Consider the following 19,181-nt stretch of genomic DNA (forward strand, 5'->3'; position numbering starts at 1 on the left):
ATTACTAAAGTCCTGTGGGGAAATAAGTAATTGTAGTTGTAAAATTTTAATTGCCTTTGAATAAGGCAAATTATATCCTCTTGTCTCAGAATATAAATAGTATGGCATTCAGGTACCCAGCTATACTAGTTGGAAAGAGGAAATAATTTAAGGTGTTATGATTTAAAAGCTAACAGTGTTAAAATTTCTTGGTTGCAAATATTATAGATAAATGACATTCTTTAAAGTGAAAGAAATCTTATTTGTGTATTGCTTATATAATACCTTAGTTATTTTCACCATTCTATCAAAATGGACAATTCCCAGGCTTTAAATTAATTGAAAGGATTTTACAGAGCAAGAAGAAGATACATATTTGGATGAACGACTGTAGATGATTACAGAAGTAATTGGAATATTTTTCACATAAGAAAATTTGATTCATTGTATTTTGAAATAAATTGCTGTAAAATAAGTAGGAGATTAGAAGCAGTAGTTTTAATGTTTTTCCCTCTTTCTTTCCCCAATCCAAGATCCAAATTCTAGGCTTTGTGGACATTTGCTTATAAGTGCAGCCAAGAATTCCTTTGCAAAACTTATGGATAAAATTAGCGTGGCAATGGAGAACATACCACGGGGAAGTAGTAGAAATTTTACATATATGGAAAAGGATTCCCTTGTTCAGAGATTGGCCAGAGGACTTCATAAAGTTAATACAGAAGCCTTGAAATATGGTGTAGGTGGTCCTATGCCTATTATGGTAGGTATTTAACTTATTATTTATAGGAATATTTTCACAATATAATGATACTTATGCTGTTTTCAGTCAGTGCTTTCAAATTAAATTTTGGATCAGAATTGTTTAGAGAATTTTATTTGCATTGGGAGGCATCATGATATAATGTATAATTATTTAATTGGTTTTAGAACTAGTAAGATCATTCTTTTCATCTTCAAGTTATTATGAGGGGCAGCTAGATGGCACAGAGGTTTGAGCACTGGTCCTGGGATTGGGAGGACCTGGATTCAAATCCAACCTCATCCACTTAACACTTCCTAGCTGTGTGACCCTGGACAAGTCACTTAACCCCAGTTGCCTTAATAAAAAAAAGAAAAATAAAAGTTGTTCTGGAACCCACTTTCATTTGAATTTCACAATTTCAGGCATTTTCTCCAATACTGGATATTATCTCTCATACACTCTTGACATACACTGTAAGTTGGAGGACTTGTTTCTCATTGTCATTTCTATCACCTCCTCCTACTTTCATCTTTCAGCTATGCCTTAATTATTTATATCATTTACTATAACATAGTTAATATGTATAGGAATGCCTGCCATCTAGGGGAGGGGGTGGAGGGAAGGAGGAGAAAAATTCGGAACAGAAGGGAATACAAGGGATAATGTTGTAAAAAATTACTTATGCATATGTACTGTCAAAAAATGTTAAAATTATAAAATTAATTTAAAAAAAAGAAAAAAATTATTTATATCATCTATTCTAGATATAAAGTGCTTAGCGTAGTGCTTGGCATGTAACTATTATTATGATAATAGTAATTATCCGTGGTGTCTGGCCCATAGGTTATACTGACATCTTTCTGAAAGAATTCATTATGGGGCTCATAGTTTGTTTTCCTGTCCTCCCCAGCTTTTAACATCATCATTACAGACTTTTCTTTTTGCCCTCTATACTCTCATACATTGGCTTTTTAATTCCTTCATCTTTTCTATTCTCACATGTGATTTCTTCGTTGTACAGTCATGATTTGGCAAATCTGTGGGCCAAATTGGGCCTGCTGTTTTACTGTCTTGGGAACTAAGAATTTTAAATAATTTTTATTTTTATTTAATCTTCATTTATTTTTATTAAAGCTTTTTTATTTTCAAAACATATGCATAGATAATTTTTAACATTTACCCTTGCAAAACCTTGTGTTCCAAATTTTTCCTTCCCTTCCCCCACTCTCACCTTTAGATGGCAAATATTATATATTTTTTAATTAAATCGTTTTTAAAATAACTTTTCATTATATTTAAAAATGTAAAAAAATATTCTTAGCTTGCTGGCTTTTCAAAAACCAGAAATTGCTGTATTTGGCCAGCTGGGTTGGCCAAATTTTGTTGACCCCTAAATAGGTATGATTACATCTAAAATAATGATAATACCCTTAAATAGGTATGATAATACCCAATGTTGACAACTTCTAGAAATATGGTTGTGAATTCTGAAGTATTTTGTCATTATCTCTTTTTCTTAAATATTTCCTTTTGCTTTATTTCTTCCAAAGCTTTTTGTTCATTCTTATTATGAATGGCACCAATGTCAGGCACCAATGATCTACTACACCAAGAGCTAGCCTCAAAATATGTAAAACACACAATCTCTCAATAATCAATGCAACTTCCTTAGAATAGAAATTGAAGAGAAAGTGCTGACTTTCATGGGTAGAGGGAGTTTTCTAATATGGGAGTTCCTTATGTCATTGAAAGCACAGGTCTAGTATTCTTATTTTTGCATTTGACATAGTTTTAATTCAGATTGTCATAACTTATTTATATAATAGTTTTATGCTAGATAGTAAAATGTGTTTAATAAGTATCTAGAGGACAAGAATATAAGAATTTATCATTAATGCTTACAATTCATAAATTTATTAAAACAGGATTATATGAGGCATTATATTTCAAGTTTTCTTGACATTAAGGTTAAGTTTCATTTTTGCTATTTCACAGAAATGATTGTTCAGATAAAACAATTCATGTTTTCAAATTTTGTAAACGTGAATCTAGATTTTTGGATTTCTTTTAGAGTTTAAATTTTTCTTTTTAACTAAAAAAATGTTTTTTAGATATCAAATCTTATTGATTCAATAGTAAAGTAGTCAATTTAATAAAATCTAAAATTGTTTCCATTTGCCAACAGAAAAGTATAGAGTGTTTGCAAAAGCAAATATATGAATTTACCCAAAGATTGCATGCAGCAGAAGTAGAACGTCGTTCACTCCGCTTAGAGGTCACAGAATTTAAAAGAAATGTTCATGATATGAAAAAAGAGATTGATAAAGCCCAGATTCTCCAAATGCAATTAAAAGAATTTAAACAGTCTGTAAGTATATTCAATTTGGAAGGAGTAATTTGGACATTCCTTTCATTCATTTATATACACATATACATATAGCTGTATACATGCATATGCATGTCTATATACACACCTATACATGTGATACAAGTGTGTAATTTAATTTTTTGTTTGTGTTTCTGAATAATATTTTTTCAGAAAAGTTATCTTTTAAAATGGCTCCTTTTAAGGAACCATGCATAATAAGAGGGAAGAGGCAGTTTTATTTCTTTAAGAATTTTTCTTTCCATTTAATTATACTTGATTTTGTTAATATAAGCATTTCTTCCATTGATACAAATCATATCCTTTTCTGATTTGAGTCATAGGGATTGTCGTTCACAACTAACCTCTTGCTTTTTATAGACATTTAGTAAAGATAAGTCACCTAAAGTTGTTCAGTGAGATTTGCTTTCCTTTTTTGTAAAATGAGGATAATAACACCTATAATGATACATTACTGAGTTGTTATAGATTAAATGCTATTATTCACTCAATGAACTTGGCAAACTTTTGCAAAGTACTATAGAAGTGATAGTTTTATTATTGTTTAACCATCTTTATTTTACAGAAGAGATTCAATTTCAGAGACTGTTCCCTTAAGTCACATAAGTAGCAAGCAGTAGAACCATAATTCTAGAATTCCAGAAAAGACCTCAGATACACTGTGGTCTTATTCCTCTTTTTTATGGGGGAGGAAAATGACGCTCAGAGGGTTAGTGATTTTTTCCCAGTCATATAGTGATCACAACTGAATTTGCACCTGTGTACTTATACTCCAAATCTGGCACTATTTGAATTTAAGCCCTTTGATTTTTAGTCAAATATTAGTGTTCTTTGCAATTCCCCATATTGCCTCCAATAGGGTTCATCATCACTGCTATTAAGATAAAGGGGACAGGGACAATTTTTTCAGAGAACTAAAGATGAAACACCTTGCCAGCCTACTGCCAGAGGAGGGGAAGAATTCAACTGGCACATGAGACATGGTCGGGTGAGGGAATGTACTTTGCTTGACTGGATATATTTCTTATGAGGGCTTTGTGTATTTATTTTGTTGTTAAATGGGAAGGAAAGAAAATAAATGGTTGTTAATTGGAAAAATAATAATAAAACAAACCCCCTAGCATAACTGCTCCATACTTGACTGAACTATTATAATTTTAGTTGATGACACATGACCAAAGGTGCACTGAAAGGGTGCAGCACTTCTTCCACCCACCTCTTATGGTTTTTGAAAGAGATAAAGGTGTAGTGCTGTTGTCTCCAGGCACTGCCAATCGCTCTCTGGGAGGAGATCTGCTGTGTCAACTCAAATCTCTCGGACAGATTCTTCTTCCTGTAGTGAACCGTTGTCTCCAGACAGTTGCTGTTAACTCTTGTCCAGAGAAGTGACTTCCCTTCCTGCAGAGAGCCGCGTCAAGCCTGATGTAGTGCAGAGTCTTCTCCTATCTCTGGAGTGGTGTCCTCTTTTATCCTCCCAGAGAATGGGTGTGGGATAATGCAAGGGCTTCTGGGAAGAAGTACTCCAACCAATGAGCGTGCTCCTCTTAGAATTCCTAAGGTGTAAACTCCCTTTAAAGGCCCAAGCCAAAGGTCTGAGCCAGAGAACTGTCAAGTCAACTTGAGTTCTCAACCTTGTAATTGTCCAGACAACCTGAATTCTCACCTTGTCACTGTCCAGACAGCCTGAGTTCTCACCTAGTAATCCTATCATAAAGGGATCTTCCTGTTCATTTAGTCCAACCCTTTCTGATGAATCTGTTAATTTAGATAAGAGAGTTGCTGGGCTTAGAGAACAGGTCACACTTACTATGAGTAGGAAAGCTGAATTGGAATCCAGGTTTTTTGTGCTGCTAATTTGTCTTTGATAACGTAGATGATGACAGACTTACTTGTTGAAAAAGGCCTGAAAAAGTCAATTTTCCTTGAAGTTGCCACTCATCTGGCAAAGTCATCTGACAAGTCCTAATTGGGAAATCTAGGAAATAATCACAAGTGAGTTATATTACCAGCTTGGGTCAGCATGGAACTAAAGACAAAGAGATGTGTTAAGTCTGGGGTCAAGAGCTGGCCTGAGGTATGATATTCAGAGCATTCTAGCACTCAGTAACTGAAAGAGGATTGAAGCTCTTCACCAGAGAAAGCAGTTCCAGGCAAATTTAGTGGAACAACGAATTTGTCCAAGTTGGTCTTAATTGAGATCATTTGGCAGCTTTGTGACTCATTACCCAGTTCTGAGTTAAATATTCAGGGTAAACGTATATGGAGATCTGTACTTAGGGTTTTCATTCCAGATTGAGAAGCAGTTCCAGGATGGGGATGGATGAATGCTCTTCTTAACTATGTACTGAGTGAGGAAAAATTCAGAAGCAAATAGATTTGAGGCTTTGACCCCAGTAGTTGAGTGACATTATAGTTCTAACCTCCAGGTCAGTCTGGAACTTGCAACAGAATAACTAGGGTAGCAATTCCAGATTAAAAAGGTACTTGCAGTTATATCACTCTGAGTTTTCCAGTTGGTTAATAGTAGTCTAATTTATTACATTTAAATACACAGAATATCATAATAAAGTTGAAGTCAGGAAGAAGAGGAAGGAGTAATAAATTACAAAAGAACCTTATAACATAAGGTTATTATGGTCATTAGGACATTAAAGACATCAATCCAAAAATAAAAACTTGAAACTTGAGGGAAAAAAAATAAAAGGAATGCAATAATGATTTGGAAAAAGAATTAACAGATTGGCATAAGAATTAGAAATCCCTGACAAATAATAATATGGAGAATTAGAATGAATTAGAATGAGTTAAAATTCCATGACTCTATAAAATAAAAAGAAATATTAAAACAAATGAAAAAAACTGAAAATATAGAAGAATGTTTAAGAATCTTTGGACTATCCAAAAGCTATAATAAAAAAATGGCATAGACATTGTATTTTGAGAAATCTTAAAACTGTCCACTTCTCTTAGAAGAATTGAACTAAATGGAAAGAGGAAGAATCTCAGTTCTTCTGAAAACAAACAAACAAACAAACAAACAATAAAACATGAAAATGAAAACTCAGGAACTTTATAACCCAATTCTAGAACTTCTGAGTCAGCAGGAAAAAGAATCCTTGAAGCAATCAAAAATAATTGAGGTAACATCGTCTCAATTAGGATCACAAAGGATTTAGTAGCTGTGATTCCAAAGGAACATGATAGTTTGGAATGTAATACTCTGGAAGTCAAAGAATATAAGTGTATACTAAAGAATAATTTAGCCAACAAAATAGAGTATATTCTTTCAGGGATAAAAATGTATCTCTAATGAAATAGACTATCCAGAGGGATGGTTTCCACTCCAAAAGGATACTGAAGAGAGGCCAGATTACACTAGCATGGAAATAATGGGTTTTTTTGGGAGGAGCTTAATCATGCCACCGAAGCTAGGCAAAAGGGGGAAAGCGATAGATCTCCACACCAGGCCAGGCCAGATGTTACCTAGAAAAAGAAAGTCAGAGCCAAGAAATGGCTCCTAGTCACAGATTAGAATAATCAGGATGCCACAAGTCATGTTCTTAGGCTCTTGTTACCACCATACCCAAGCATTCCTGATGAAAAAGTCTGAGATGTATGTCAAGTATGAAGTTCAAATACAAGAATTAAGAGAAACAAAAAAATGAATAAATAATCATAATGAACTAAATAAACTGCTTACATTTTAATAAGGGGAGATGATATTCATGTTCCCCATGAACTTCATCAGGGGTCATAGGAAGTCTTATTAGGCAGAAGATTATGGTTTTCTTATGTCTTATTGCTCTTCATAGAAATATAAAAAAGAAAAATATATCAAGGTATAAGAGAGGATAATGTAAAAGTTTAGGTAAACAAAAATGAGGGTATTGGGGATGTTTCTGAGAATTTAGCTTATTATTCTTATCTGTTATTATTATTATTCTTATCTGTCAGTCAAAGAAGGCAAGAATATACACACAGTTGAGACATGTATTTCACTTAACAGGGAAATAGGTGGTAGAGAAGAAAGACAAAAATGCAAACAGTTTACACTCATTTCCCAGTGTTCCTTCTCTGGGTGTAACTGATTCTGTCCATCATTGATCAATTGGAACTGAATTAGATCTTCTCGTTTTCGAAGATATCCACTTCCATCTGAATACATTCTCATACAGTATCATTGTTGAAGTGTATAATGATCTTCTGGTTCTGCTCATTTCACTTAGCATCAGTTCATGTAAGTCTCTCCAAGCCTCTCTGTATTCATCCTGCTGGTCATTTCTTACAGAGCAATAATATTCCATAAAAATAGAATAGACTAATAAATAAAACACAATCCAACATTGTTATTTACACAAAATACACTTGAAACATAAATATGAATGCAATTAAAATAAGAAAATACAGCAAAATCTATTTTACATCTGGTAACAATAGAAAGAAAGGGATGGGAACAATGATCTCATACAAATGTGCAGCAAAAATACAACGAATTAAGAGTTTATCAGGGAAACTATATTTTTGCTGAAAGTTACCATAAACTTTGAATTAATATCAATACTAAACATTTATACTCTAAAGGTATAACATTTCTTTTTTTTTTAATGGTTTTATTGGGGGTAGCTAGGTGAGGGAGTGGATTGAGCATCAGCCCTGAAGTCAGGAGGACCTGAGTTCAAATCTGATCTCAGATTTTTAACACTTCCTAACTATGTGACCCTGGGCAAGTCATATAACATCATTTGCCTGGGGGGGAGGGGGGAAAGTTTTTATTTATTTAAAACAAATAGAAAATAGAAAGAAGAAAGAAAAAGAAAAAAACACTATCATGTGCACGGTAGAACTTGAGAGGAATCAAAATATGAAACCTAAGGGACCTGAATTCACTTTTAGAAAAATTAGATGTAATAGTTCTCTGTAGAGTACTCAATGAGAGTAGAAAGGAGTTTTTACATATTTTTTACCTAGGTATGTTCTTCCACGCAAATTTATCCTCTATTAAGGCATAAATACTTCATGAAAATTCAGAAATGCTGAAATATTAAATGTATTTTTATAGGCCACAATTTCTATAAAATTATATTAAAAGGCCTTTCAAGAAACAATAAAAATCATTTCAAGAATAAAAAACTAAAATTAGTCCTCACCAAGTAAAAAACTAAGTAGAATCTTGATTATAAAAGAAGAGATTAATAACATTGAGAGCTAAAATCCATTGGACAAATAAGATCAGGAGCTTTAAATGTGTGTGTGTGTGTGTGTGTGTGTGTGTGTGTGTATCAAACCATTAGCCAAATTGTTTAAAAAAAAACACTCAGAAAATCAAGTTAACACTATCAAAAACACAAAAGGATAATAACCAGTGGAAAAGAAGTAAAAGAAATTGTTAGCCGTGATTTCACTTGATTTTGGACAATTAAACTTGTTCTTTAAATAGATAAATATTCAGAAAAACTTCCCCAAGTAACTGAGCACAAATGGAAGTTCTTCAAGTAGCCTAATATTTTAAAATGAAGTTGAAAAAGATATTATGAACTCTTAGCAGGTTGAGGGAATAGGACCAAATGGATTTACAAATTAATATTAAATATTAGTTTGAGAAATTTGAGGAATAATTAGTTCTAATCTTTTAAAAATTATTTGAAAAATAAATGAAGGGATCCTACCAAACTCTTTCTATGACATGAGTATTTTTATGATAAAAAGTCCTGGGTGTGTTAAAGTAGGGAATGCAAATTATAAACCAATCTCCCCAAAATATTGAAAAATATTTTAAATGAAATATTAGTAAAAAATTACAATTATATGTAATTATTAAATTGAATTTTTATGAAGAATATAGTACTAATTAAATATTAGAGAAATTATAAATATTTTATCATATTAATATCAAGAAAAAAACAATTATATAATTAGATTAATAGAAGTAGATATCTTTTGAAAAACTGTAACATCTGTTCTTGTTAAAATATTAGAGATTCTATAAATAAATATGTGATATGATATAATATAATATGATAATTAGTATCTAGTTAAAACTTAGAGCTAGCATTATTTGTAATTGTGATTAGTTAGTTGCCTTTCTATTATCAGGTGTAAAATAAGGATGTCCATAATCACCATTGCTATTCAATTTAGTGTTAGAATTGCTAGATATGCCAATTAGGCTAGCAAAATAGAGTGAAGAAGTATAAGCAAAGAGAAAATAAAATGATTACTTTTTTGTTGATAATATGGTGACTTAGAGAACCTAATAGACTAACTAATAAACAAGATTTCAAAAGAATCATGGGAGTTAAAATGGACAGTTTTGATTACATAAAATAAAAAAAGTTTTTGCTTAAACACAAAAGTGGGAAAGGAAAAAGATGTTAAAAATGTTGATTCAACAACTGATCCCAAAGAATGGCAGAAGTCTCTGATTGACTATAATAATGTTTATAATATATTTATAATAATAAAATAGTGTTTATAGTGTAAGAAAATTCATCTTCAAATAACATTTATTATTGAAGATGGTAGAATAGAAGCAGCAACCCAGCTGAACTCTCCTAATATTCTCTTCCAGTTTTAGATTATTACCTCAAAAAGAATTTTGGTGTAGCAGAATCAACAAAAAATTAATGGTGAGATATTTTTTCCAGGCTAAGACAACTTAGGAGGTGGCAGGAGGGGTTTGTGAACACTAGAGTGGAAGCCAGCCTTGAACATACTTAGTACAGCCCCAGCCGTGAGCTTTGAAGAGCTGTGAAAGTAGCAGTGACTTCTGGAACTCTCGGACTGGAGATGGTAGGAAGGTCAGACAACTAACTAAAGATTACAGGGGAGCCTTCGTTGGCACAGGATACAGGACTGGGTGCTATGGCACCTCTATTGTTTACTTTGAGTTTTTTAGTTTTGTACTTCCAAGTAAAATGCGCACAAAAAAGTACTGGAGAAAATAACACTTAAAATATTTAGTTGCTTTGGTCATCATGTCTGACTTCCTGTGACCCTGTTTGAGGTTTTCTTTGCAAAGATCTTAAAGTTTGCAGTTTCCTTCTTTGGCTCCTTTTATAGATGAGGCAAACAGTATTAGGTAACTTGTCCAGCATCACACACTTGATAAATGTTTGAGGGAGGATTTGAATTCAGGTCTTCCTCATTTCTACCTAGCTGCCTTCCCCTTAAAAATGAATTGTACTAATGGTTAAAGAGTTCATGGCAGCAAAGAACTTCTTAGAAAGCAGAGTAGGCCAAATGGAAAAGGGGATACAAATATTCATGGAAGTAAAGAACTCCTTAAAAAGCATACTTCAGAGGGGGAGGTAGAATGAAAAGCAGGCTGGGAGGTCCTGTGTCTGCTTTTTGTAACTTCCAGCCTCTGCCAAGCAGCTGGGGCCAGCACTGGGCAGGAGCCTGCAGCAGCAGATTTTGAGGCCAGATGGCCGGTGGGACAAGAATGACCCATCTTGGGTCATAGAGCAGCAGGCATATGCATCTCAGTCCTGTGACTGGCATTGGACTGAGAAAGGTGCTTCTAACTGTTCCACTGGAAAGCTGAAATGCCTGTTTCTGGCCACCCAAGTGTAAGTTGAAAAGGCCCTAATGGACATTTTGCTACTATTACCTTGACTTTTTTTTGACAAAGATGGAGAGAGAGAGCTTTTCATGGATGGCAAAGATATCTCATTGCTAGAGAGGAGACTATACGGGATTGGCCAGCAGTACTATTTTGAGAACACAAAATAGACCTTTAGTTATGGAGCATACTTATTCTAATGTTAGCTTCTGCAGGATTATGGCCCACCCAGCATCTCAGTCCAGTTCTCTTCTGTCCTGCAGCTGGGACTGCCAGGATTGTACCACCTCGCTACTACTGTGGAGTCTAGGTCCCCTTCTCATTCATCTACATTTATTTGTATTTGTGTTCTGCTGGATGGGATCAGACAGGAATTCTAGAACTTTCATGTGTATATATGCTAAATAAATGTAACTTTAAGGGGAAAAAAAAGCAAAATTGGCCAAATGAAAAAGAGAGGTCCAAAAGCTTACTGAAGAAAATAATTACTTAAAAATTAGAACTGTGTAAATTTAAGCTAATGACTTCAGGAGACAAAACTACATAATAAAATTCAGTCAAAAAAGAATGGAAAAATAAAAGAAAAATTGAGGTCTCTAAGGCTTGGTTCAAGAAAAAAAGAAAGATCAGAAATCATTTTTGTACTTCTTTAAGATAAAATTTTTACCCCTAAGGGCTTTGAGACCTTTCCTTCCAATTTGTAGCTTAAACCTTCTGTATATGCTTTTTCCTCTATTAGAATATAAATTTCTTGAGAACAAGAATTGTTTAGAGTTTCCAGTTGTGTCCACAGCAATTAACACAGTGCATGATACGTGTAAATAATTAATATTTATTAATTCAGTTTTTCCAGTTCCCTTAAATATTGTCCACTCCTTTTCTTGTATACATATAGCACATAGACTTTCAATTTATCCTTTTATGACAGTTCTCTTTATTTTTGTTTTAATTAAATTTTATTTTTTTTAAAGAAGAAAACCTACTTTACCTTCCTTTTATCTTATAAGTGTAAAAGAAAAACCCTTGCAGCAAATATGCATAGCCAAGTTAAACTAATTCCCACTTAGGACAGATCTAAGAAAAATTTACTTCTCATTCTTTACCCTGAGTTCATTTCCTCTCTCTCAGGATATAGCTCACATACTTCATTTTATACTCAATACTTACCATAATGCTTACCCCTTCATAGGTACTTTAGAAATAGTAGCTGATTGCCTGACTTTGGAATGATGGCTGACTAATCTACTGATCAGAATTCTTAAGTCTTTCAAAGTTGTTTGTTTTTATAATGTTGATATAATATAAAACTTTTTCCTTATTATGTTCACTTTACTTTGTATCTACTCATGCAAATCTGTTCATGTTTCTTTGAAGCCAAAATCTTTTCATCAATTTTTATAGTGCAATAAGTATTTCATTGCACTGAAATACCATAATTTATCATTCCCCAATTAATATAGTACTTCATTTGTGTCCATTTCTTTACTACTATAAAAAAAGAGCTGTTATAAATATCTTTGTACACATGGGTTCTTTTCTTTTTTCTTTTTTTCTTTTCTTTTCTTTTTTTTTTATTTTGTTCTCTTTATGATAACACTAGTGATTTAAAAAAAAAAGTATACAGTTTCTTGACTTTTGGATGTAATTCCAAATGATTTCCCAAATGGCAAGAGAAAAATTGAATTAATGCCCTACCTGTCCTAATTTTTTTTTATATTTGTAATTGTTTTTAAGTCAGATTTGCTAATGATTTATCTGTTTTGTTGTTTTTTCAAAATAAATCCCACCTTTTAAAAATTTATTATTTTCTTTCAATTTTGTTAATCTTTTGTTCTTCTAAATTTATTTTTGTTTTATTTTAAAAGGTTTTAAGATTGTTTTCTAATTCAACTAATTGATTTTTTTCCTTCTTTAATTGACAAAAGTGTTTTATGAATTATTCTTTCACAATCCTGCTCTTTAGAATATTTAGATTAGAATATTAGAATAATTTTAATCATTTATTCATTATTAATTTGTAATATACATTTTTTGTATTCTGATCATTAAAAGGTAAGCATTTAATATTTCTAATCTTCTACATTTGTTTGTAAGGTTTGGACATCTCCATTCTTACTTCCCCTAAAAAATGAACATAAAATCCTGGTACTAATGTAATATTACATAAAATTTATATTTAATATGTTCTTAGATGTCAGATTAAGGATCAGGATTGGAACTGGACCAATGATTTCAGGAATATATAGGAATATACTAGGTAAGGAAACCCACTCTATCAAAATAAGTTAACGTTTTCTTTTCTATTTTTAACATTAGAGAGTTGCTTAGGGCATTCTAAGGTTAAATAATTTGTTTAAAGTCATGCAATCATCAATGTCAGAAGTAAAACTTGAATCCAGGTCTTTTTAGCTCCTAGGCCAGTTTTCTACACTACTAAATTATCTATATTTCTGTATCAAAATCTGTTTTTACACAAACATATAATTCAGAATTTTTGCTTACATTTGATATATGTACTCAGGAATATAACTTTGGACTACTATATACCTTATCTTTACTAATAAAATAGATTGTTTTAATCCTTCTATAAACTTTTCCAAAATTCCTTAGACTTTGGAAATAGTGTTTTTAATATTTTTAAATGTTTATTTTAATCATAAATATTATTTTAATAAAATGCAACATAATATTAAATATATTTTTAGATTTAATAGATACATTTGAAATGGAAATAAACTTTTAAAAAAGTTCTGCAAATTTAATTTAAATTTTGATTTATGTAGAATTGAAAAGAAAACTTTTCTTCAGTGCATTGTGGGAAAGATTTTGTATTGTTAATTCTAATCAGTTATATATGGCTTACTTTGTAAAGTAAAAAAAAAATGTTCTGATATGCATTATGTGTTTTCAAATGTTTGATTGACACTTGCATGTTTGCACATACAATTCTTAAGATCAAATATATAAATAGTAGAGTTATTTTATGACAAATCACTTCTTCCCCCTTTTATCAGAAATTGATCACCCATGAGAGGTTTGAAAGTGCCTGTGAAGAGTTGAATAATGCATTACTTCGGGAACAACAGGCCCAAATGCTTCTGAATGAACAGGCACAACAACTTCAGGAGTTAAATTATAGATTGGAACTGCATTCCAGTGAGGAAGCGGACAAAAACCAAACTCTTGGTGAAGCTGTTAAGGTATTAAAATGTCTCTTGTATACAAATTTTATTACCTCTGTGTACGAGCTTTTATGAAAATAATGTGTATTTACTCAATAGGGAATAGATTTCAAACTATGACATTTTCTCTTCTTTTGCTTCAATAAGATATTTAGAAGCATGAGCTGCTATTGCTCTGAGAATATATCAATATCAACAAGCAGGTTTTCTTTCTGAGATGACTGAAATGTATCAAAGTAGGTTTTTGTTGATAACTAAGTAGAAATTTATTTATAATCTTCTAATAGTTACTCATTCTTCATTTTTCTCAAAACTGTCATCAGTTGCTATTCCTATAGTTTTAAACTCCAAAATTCTTTTTGTTTCTTTTCTTCTTGAAGTAAAATCTAAGGTTCAATAGTATATACCATGAAAATAATAGTATTAGAGTTATTTTGTAAGTAACTCAGTCCTGGCTATCTGTTATTAGGTGGCTGGTACATATCTATCTATCTATCTATCTATCTATCTATCTATCTATCTATCTATCTATCTATCTCATTGACTTTCCTAATTAGATAGATGTTAGAAAACTATTTTGTAAGTTCAGAATTTTGTTTCCTTCTCAACATGGTTGAGTGTGATAATTGAAAGAACTGAAACATTGCCACTTGTGGAAAAACAGCATGTAAACATGTTAAGAAGAAGAATAAAAAATACTGTCTAAATAGACAGATTGTCCAAAATAGAAAATCATCAATGGAAATAAAATTAAAAACAAAAAACAAAAAACCCTAGTTGTTCTTTTTTTTTTCTTTTCTTTCTTTCTTTCTTTTTTTTTTTTTTTTTGGTAAGGCAATTCAGGCTAAGTAGCTTGCTCAAGGTCACCCAGCTATTAAATGTTAATAAGTATCTGAGATAAAATTTGAACTCAGGTTTTTTTGACTCTGAGCCAGTGCTCTGTTTGCTGTGCCATCTAATTGTCCTATCTGATTGAATTTTTTAAAAAATATTTTGAAATAATTGAATCAGCTCAACTGCTAGAAACAATGCAAGATAACTTCAAATGAATAAATAGAATTTTAAAATTAATTAAGAATTTACATGAATGTCACATGATCAAGTAAAAATAAGAAAGTTAAAGAAAAGAGCATTTCAAGCTTAAAATGAAAAGATACAAAAATCATTGAGAGGAAAAATGACAATACCAGGATGGAACCTATAAAAGAAAACAAACAAACAAAAACCTCAAGAACAAGCACAGAAGCTTATCACAAATTAATGAACAAAAGAAAGGAAAAAAGTATACAATGCTGAGAAATTTAAAATGTAGGCGGTCCAAAAAACATTTTCCCCTCTAGCATACATGCAGATTCAAGAGAAAGACTAGGAAGATAAATTAGATCAAAATGTCATGATTTTATCATTGAAATTCCTTGAAATTTAAAAAATGAAAATCTCCTTTATGTAATCAAAAATGCCCTGGATTAGGAGTCATAGGCTTCAACTTCCAATGGCAGCTTTGCAATTTACTACATGACTTTAAGAAAAATCATTTTGTTTTAAAGATTCAGGTGTCATCCAGAATCAGCTACATCCAGAAAAGGAACACTGGGAAATGAGTATAAACTGTTATTTTTACCTTCTGAATCCAATTCTTCCTGTGCAACAAAAAATTCGGTTCTACACACATATATTGTATCTAGAATATACTGTAATATATTTAACATGTATAAGACTGCCTGCCATCTGGGGGAGGGGGTTGGAGGAGGAAGGGAAAAAATCTGAATAGAAGTAAGTGCAAGGGATAATGTTGTAAAAAATTACCCATGCATATGTACTGTCAAAAAAAAAAAAGTTATAATTATAAAATAAAATAAAAATTAAATTAAAAAAAAGATTCAGGTATCATCATCTATAAAGTATTTTACTAGATGATATCTGATAAAACTATATTCTCAAACCTGTATCTCAAGAAATTTTTAAAAAAACGTTTCATAGAATTAGGAAAAATAGGTTTTCAAATATAAATAGGAAGAGTCCACTGAACTGTGGCAAGGAAGAATCCAAGATTTAATATGGCTAAATTTGTAATTTGACATCAATGTTAAAATGATTAAGAAAAGTTACTTCTATCTTCCAGAATTTAAAAATCGTTTACTGAAGCAATAATTGATTTTTAAATGAAGATAAGTTATAAAACTTAGAAATATAGCTGTAATTTCTGAATTAATTATGCAGCTAATACTCACAATTTCTTCTGAGCTCTCAAATTAAGTTTTCAGATATATCTATTTCAAGAGTTTTCAAACAATAATCAAAACTTCCTATTCCTCAAGTACTCAAAAACAATTTATTTATATTAAATTGATATGTTTTTGATTGGTGACTATATGAGAAACTTCTTTTAGCCTAAATTGAATACTGTTTTAGAATTTATTTCTGATGAGAAACAGTAAGAAATAAAAAGTTATGTACATATTGGGTTGGAATAACCCAGTGGAATGGAATAAGAGGGGAATTATCTAAGCCCAGAGCAAAGCTGATATAATTAATAAAGAGGAAGACTAGTTTAAATAAATTTCTAAAATTATTACTTTGTCAATTATTTGAAGGACTTTCATATAGAAAAGGAATTAGATTTATTTGTTCTGTTTTGCTCCAAGCTAAGCAAAATAATGAGAAACAAGTGGAAGTTGCAGTGAGAAAAAATTGGAATTACCCAAATGTCTTTTGAAGTGATGGATTTTTTTTTTTTCTCTTTAGAGATCTTCAAAGATCAGGATGGAATCATTGTTATTCTAAAACCTATATGAGTCACATTAAGAAGAAAACAAAACATTCATTTGTGCATTGAATTTTCTTTTAATGATGACTTTTACCAAAATATATTGTTAATGAAGAGCTAGAAAGCAAGTAAACATTTTTCAGGTTTGAATATAAATGTTATTAAGAAGTACATCAGCTTGTCAAAAAGACATTCTGAATTTTAACTAGAAACATTTTTGAGATGTGAAATAGTCAATTAAGAGATTTTATTTTGTAAATTCTAATTTACTGTTTAACATTCTTTTAAAATTTTTGAGTTCTAGTATCTTTCTCTTCCACATTCTGCCTCACTCGCTGAAAAGGCAAGCAATATGATCAATTATACATGTGAACTCATGCAAAATATATTTCTATATTAACTGTACTTCAAAAAAAGTAAGAACTATTTTAAAAGTAACAGTTATATTTTAGTTTGCACTGAGTTAATCAGTTCTCCCTTGAGATAGATAGCAATTTTTCATCAGATAATCCTTTGGGATTGTCTTAGATCATTGTATTGATCAGAGAAGTCAAATCTTTCATAGTTGATCATTACTGCAACATTACTGTTACTGTGCACAATAATCTAGTTCTTCTCACTTCATTTGGCATCATTTCCTATAGATATTGTCATTTTTTTCTGAAACTAGCCCCCCCCCAATTATTATTTAAAGCACAATGGTATTCTATTGCAGTAATATGCCAGAACTTGTTCATTCACCAATTGATGGGCATCTTCGTGAATTCCAATTCTTTGTCACCACAATGAGAGTTGCTATAAATATCTTTGTACATATAGATCCTTTTCCTTTTTCTTTGATCTCTTTGGTTTACACACCTCGTAATAGAATTGCTGGGTCAAAGGGTATGAACAGTTTTATTGTCCTTAATTTAAAATTGTTCATTGGAGTAATTGTGCTGGTGTACTACTTCATCAATAGTTAATTTCCCTCATCCTTTTCAACATTTGGCATTTATACTTCAGAATTGTTTTAATTTTCCTTTCTCTAATCAATAGTGATTTAGAGCATTTTTTCATTTGACTATAGGTAGTCTTGATTTCTTTGTCTGAAAATTGCAAATTTGTAGCCTTGACCATTTATCAATTGGGGAATGGCTCTTATTTTTATAAATTTGACTCAGTTCTAAACTTAATGTATATTTGAGAAATGAAGATTTTACTGGAGAAACTTCTTGTAGAAAGTTTTGATACTACTTTATTGTCTATAATACCTTCTAACACAATGTAGTTTCCTTGATTATCTCTTTTAATTAGGTGGGGTTTTTTTGTTTTTGTTTTTGCTTTGTCTGAGATTAATTACTACTACCCTTGCCTTTTTTTTACTTCATCTGAAGCATATTAGATTTTGCTATGGCCCTTTATTTTGACACTGGGTATGTTTCAAGTGTGTCTTTTGTAAAAACAAAAAAACAAAACAAAACATTGTGGATTCTGGTTTCTAATCCAATTTGCTATTTGCTTCCATTTTATGAGTGAACTCATCCATTGTTAAGATTATTATTTCTTTCCATCTCATTTTCTTTTGTTTATTCCTCTTTTTTTTTTCCTCCTCAGAAGTCCATTTTGTTTCTAACTATTGCCTTCTCATAATCTGTACTTTTTTGTTATTCTTTCCCACTTTACCTCTTTTCCTATTATTTCCCTGTTGGGTAAGCTATATTTCTATGTAGAATTGAGTGTATTCTTCCTTCTTGGAACCAATTCTGATGAAAATGAGTTTCAGTCGGTATAACCTGAAAGCTCTTTCCCACAACACTTTTTACCTTGTATTGTAATAATAACTCTTTCTTGTGTGCCTCTTTTATGTGAAAAAAAATTTCTCCATTCTTCCTCTCCTTTCCCATTTCTCCCAGTGCACCTGTCTTTCTCATCCTTTGGGAATTTTAAACTTAAGTACAAAATAGGAAAAGGGAAAAATGCTATTTGCACAGTAGAATATAGGAGAGGATTCAAAATATAAAGCAATCAATTTCCACTTTAAGAAAGCCTATATAATAAATCCTATATATGGTATTCAGATATGATATCTTGGTGTGCTTTTTGTTAACATAATTTTCAGGCCTATAATTTTTAGATTATCTCTCTTTGATGATCTATTTTCCAGGTCATTTATTTTTCTTGTGAGAAATTTTATATTTTCTTCTATTTTTTTTTCATTCTTTTGACTTTTGCTTTCTTAATAATGTCTTATGGAACAATTACATTCTACTTGCACATATCCAGTTTTTAAGTAATTGTTTTCTTCAGTGAAATTTTATATCTTTTCCCTTTGGCCAGTTTTGTTTTTTAAAGGAGTATCATCAGTGGATTTTATGCCTTTTTTAAAAAAAGCATTTGATCAATTTTTAAAATTGTATTTTATTTCTTTCCCTTGTTACAAGTCAAGACAATTTTTTAGCATTCATTTTTTACAAGATTTTGATTTCCAAAACTTTTTCCTCATTCCTTGTTTTTCCATCTTCTGAAGATGGTAGGCAGTTTGATATAGTTTACAAATATCATTTAAAACATATTATTCACAG

The 19,181-nt window shown here is 31.3% G+C and overlaps 1 protein-coding gene across 6 annotated transcripts in view; it reads left to right on the plus strand.

Moving 5' to 3' along the window:
- The window catches only part of CCDC171 (coiled-coil domain containing 171), a 507,402-nt gene that overhangs the window by 280,207 nt on the left and 208,014 nt on the right, over nt 1-19,181 (plus strand). For all 6 annotated transcript variants that reach the window (XM_074282935.1, XM_074282936.1, XM_074282937.1 and 3 more), the window contains 3 exons: nt 513-739; nt 2,907-3,089; nt 13,683-13,868. In XM_074282935.1, the coding sequence (XP_074139036.1) occupies nt 513-739; nt 2,907-3,089; nt 13,683-13,868 (596 nt within the window). The remainder of the gene's footprint in view (nt 1-512; nt 740-2,906; nt 3,090-13,682; nt 13,869-19,181) is intronic.

This window comes from Sminthopsis crassicaudata, chromosome 1, assembly GCF_048593235.1.
Source record: "Sminthopsis crassicaudata isolate SCR6 chromosome 1, ASM4859323v1, whole genome shotgun sequence".
Lineage (NCBI taxonomy): Eukaryota > Metazoa > Chordata > Mammalia > Dasyuromorphia > Dasyuridae > Sminthopsis > Sminthopsis crassicaudata.